This window comes from Camellia sinensis, chromosome 5, assembly GCF_055761805.1.
Source record: "Camellia sinensis isolate YWXY chromosome 5, ASM5576180v1, whole genome shotgun sequence".
Taxonomy (NCBI): domain Eukaryota; kingdom Viridiplantae; phylum Streptophyta; class Magnoliopsida; order Ericales; family Theaceae; genus Camellia; species Camellia sinensis.
The window spans coordinates 157,759,691-157,763,052 of NC_138965.1; the positions used below are offsets into that span (position 1 = coordinate 157,759,691).

Here is a 3,362-nt window from a genome sequence, read left to right on the forward strand (position 1 = left end):
AACCAAGTGTGTATATTGTCATACAGTAATTGATTAATTCAAAAATAGGACATGATACTTTACTAGAAATAACGCTTCAAGTGTTCGGCGTTCCACGGGTGAGGGATGTCTCGGCCTTCCATATCTTGGAGTCGGTAAATGTCTGGGCGAGGTCTGGCTTTAATGACTTAAGGCCCTTCCCATTTGGCGGCGAGCTTGCCCTCGGCTTGATTTTTGGTGGCGAGAGTTGCCTCGCGTAAGACTAGGTCCCCGACTGCGAACTCCCTTGGTCGAACCTTGTGGTTATAGTGTGTTCTCATTTTTTTGTTGATATGAGGCTCGTTTAACAGCATCTGTCTCTCGGAACTCTTCAATCAAGTCTAGGTCAACCCGACGCAAGTCTTCGGTGAGTTCTGGCTCTGGGTGCAACACTCTCGGGGTTGGCTGGCCAATTTCAACTGGGATGACTACCTTAGCGCCGTATGTTAAGCGAAAGGGGGTCTCCCCAGTAGGGGTTCGGGCTGTAGTGCGATAGACCCAGAGTACGTTTGGCAGTTCCTCAGCCCAGAGTCCCTTAGCGGCTTCTAACTTGGTTTTGATGATCTTCAAGAGAGAACGGTTGGTGACCTCGACTTGCCCATTGGTTTGGAGATGGCCTAGGGAAGAGAAGCACGACTAGATGTGGAGCTCTGCACAAAATTTCATGAACTTGGCATTGTCGAATTACTTTCCGTTGTCTGAGACGATGACTTGGGGGATTCCAAATTGGCATACAATCGACTGCCAGATGAATCTGGTTGTGTTGTGTTCGGTGATTGTGGCGAGGGGTTCCGCCTCTACCCATTTGGTGAAATAATCAATGGCAACCACAACGAACTTGGTTTGGCCCCTACTAGTGGGTGATAGACCGACTAAGTCTATGCGCTACTTGGCGAAGGGGTATGGACTGCTGAGCGTAATCAGTTCTGTCGGCAGAACATGAGGGATGTTGGCAAAGTGCTAGCACTTGTCGCACTTAAGCACGAACTCAGTGACATCTTGGTTGAGAGTAGGCCAGAAGTAACTGGTGCGGAGTATTTTATGGGCCAGCGACCTGGCATTTGAATGGTTACCACATACACCATCGTGAACTTCCCTCATCACATAGGTCGCTTGGGTAGGGCTGAGGCACCTGATGTATGGACGTGAAAATCCCCGTTTGTATAGAAGGCCGCTGATGAGGACGTAATTAGACAACCAGGCTCTTACTTTGGCGGCCTGCTGTTTGTCTTCTGGTAACTCCCCATTTGTCAAGAATAGAAGGATGTCCGCTGCCCATGAGATAGGTTCATTTTGGAGGAAGTGGACCTCCAGCTGTGTTGGCGAAGTGGCCAGGTGGGCCAAGTATTCAAGACGAACGCCATGGCTGAGGTCGGACTAGTCAATCGAGGCTAATTGCGCCATTTCATCTGCCTTGGATTTTTCTGACCGAGGGATGTGTTTGATGTGGAAAGTGTTGAAAAGGCGAACAAGGGAGAGTGCAATGTCCCTATAGGCTTGCATTGTGTCGTCCTTGGCGTCGAATTCCCCCGTGATTTGTTCGACGATCAATTGGGAATCACTGAACACTCGAATTTGGCTCACACCAATGTCTCTGGCTAGACGAAGACCTGCTATCAAGGCCTCATACTTAGCCTCATTAAGGGTGGTGAGGACAAGACCAGCCCCACTACCTTCTTCGCGGGATGATCCATCGACATTGAGGGTCCAAAAGTGGGGATCTTCTGCCTCAGTGTTGAATTGCTTGGGCGGGGGGGCTGTGGCTGGAGTGGGATTAGTGAATTCTAGGATAAAATCGGTGACAGCCTGCCCTTTAATCGTTGTTTGAGGTCGGTAGGAGATGTCAAATTGGCTGAGCTCGGCTAACCATTGCATAAGTTTGCCGGACAACTCTGGTTGTTGCATTATCTTCTTCAAAGGTTGGTCAGTGAGGACCACTATGGAGTGGGCTTGGAAGTAAGGACGGAGTCGTCTTGAGGCGGTGTCCAAGGCCAAGGCCATTTTTTCTAACAATGGGTAGTTCTATTCTGCGACCCTGAGAGCCCGACCAATGTAATAAACCGGGTGCTGTACTAAGTCGTCCTCCCTAATGAGGGTCGCACTGACTGCGGTGCTCGATACGGCTAAGTAGAGAAAAAGGGGCTCACTCGTGAACGCCTAAGAGAGTAAGGGGGGTTAGCCATGCATTGCTTCAATTGTTGAAAAGCCTCTTCGGATTCGGTCGTCCATTCGAAAGCCTGCCGAAGAACTTTAAAAAAGGGGAGGCACTTGTCCGTTGCGCGAAAAATGAAGCGGTTGAGGGCGGCGACTCTGCCAATAAGCCTTTGAACCTCCTTAACCGTTTTGGGTGACTGTATTTTTATCAGGGCCTTGATCTTTTCGGGGTTGGCCTCGATACCCCGCTGACTGACCATAAAACCCAAGAACTTCCCAGAGCCTACGCCGAAGGCGCATTTCTCCGGATTAAGCTTTATTTGATACTTTCGTAGGGTGCTGAAGGTCTCCCGCAGGTCGGCCAGATGATCAGAGAAGAGTTTGCTCTTGACTAGAATGTCGTCGACGTATACTTCCATGTTCCGACTTATCTGATGATGAAAGACGGCGTTGACCAACCGTTGGTAAGTTGCTCCAGCATTTTTCAACCCAAATGGCATGACACGATAATGGTAGGTTCCCTGGTCGGTGATAAAAGAGGTGTGTTCCTAGTCAGACGGGTGCATCAGAATTTAATTGTACCTAGAGAAGGCGTCCATGAAATTGAGCATTTGATGACCGGCCGTAGCGTCAACAAACAGATCTATGCGAGGAAGGGGATAACTATCTTTGGGGCAAGCTCGATTAAGGCCGGAGTAGTCGACATAGAGTCGCCATTTACCGTTGTTTTTACGGACCAAGACCACATTCGACAGCCATTTAGGGTAGTCCACGTTCTTGACAAACTGTGCCTCTAGTAGCTTATCTATCTCAGAAGCAATAAGAGCATTGCGTTCCAGGTAGAAGATGCATTGCTTCTGGCGGAAGGGTCGGAAATAGGGTTCGATGCTCAAACGATGAATGATGAAGGAAGGGTCGATACCCGGCATGTCGGAATGGGTCCAGGCAAGCACATCATTGTGCTCGGTCAGGAGAGTTGTAAGATCAGCCTTGGCTTGAGGGAATAGTTGGCTGTTGATCTTGGTTGTCTTTGCGGGGTTGGTGGGGTCGATAGGGACTTCAACAAGTTCTTCCATTGGTTCCCCCCTGACTAACTCATCTTCGTCTCTAATGTCGAGTCCTTCGATGATCATGGTCTTCTTCAGCTTGACCTCTTTGAGTGAAACGACGTAGCATTCTCTAGCCACAGT

At 49.3% G+C, this 3,362-nt stretch overlaps 1 protein-coding gene across 1 annotated transcript; it reads right to left on the minus strand.

Moving 5' to 3' along the window:
* Positions 1 to 1,395: 1,395 nt before the first annotated feature.
* Positions 1,396 to 1,923, minus strand: LOC145791813 (uncharacterized). The gene has a single exon (XM_082872255.1). The coding sequence runs from the start codon at positions 1,921 to 1,923 to the stop codon at positions 1,396 to 1,398; it is 528 nt and encodes a 175-aa protein (XP_082728381.1).
* Between the last annotated feature and the right edge of the window lie 1,439 nt (positions 1,924 to 3,362).

What these genes read in the sequence shown, in the direction of transcription:
- LOC145791813 (XM_082872255.1), bottom strand. Translation starts at nt 1,923, where the DNA reads ATGCAACAACCAGAGTTGTCCGGCAAACTTATGCAATGGTTAGCCGAG.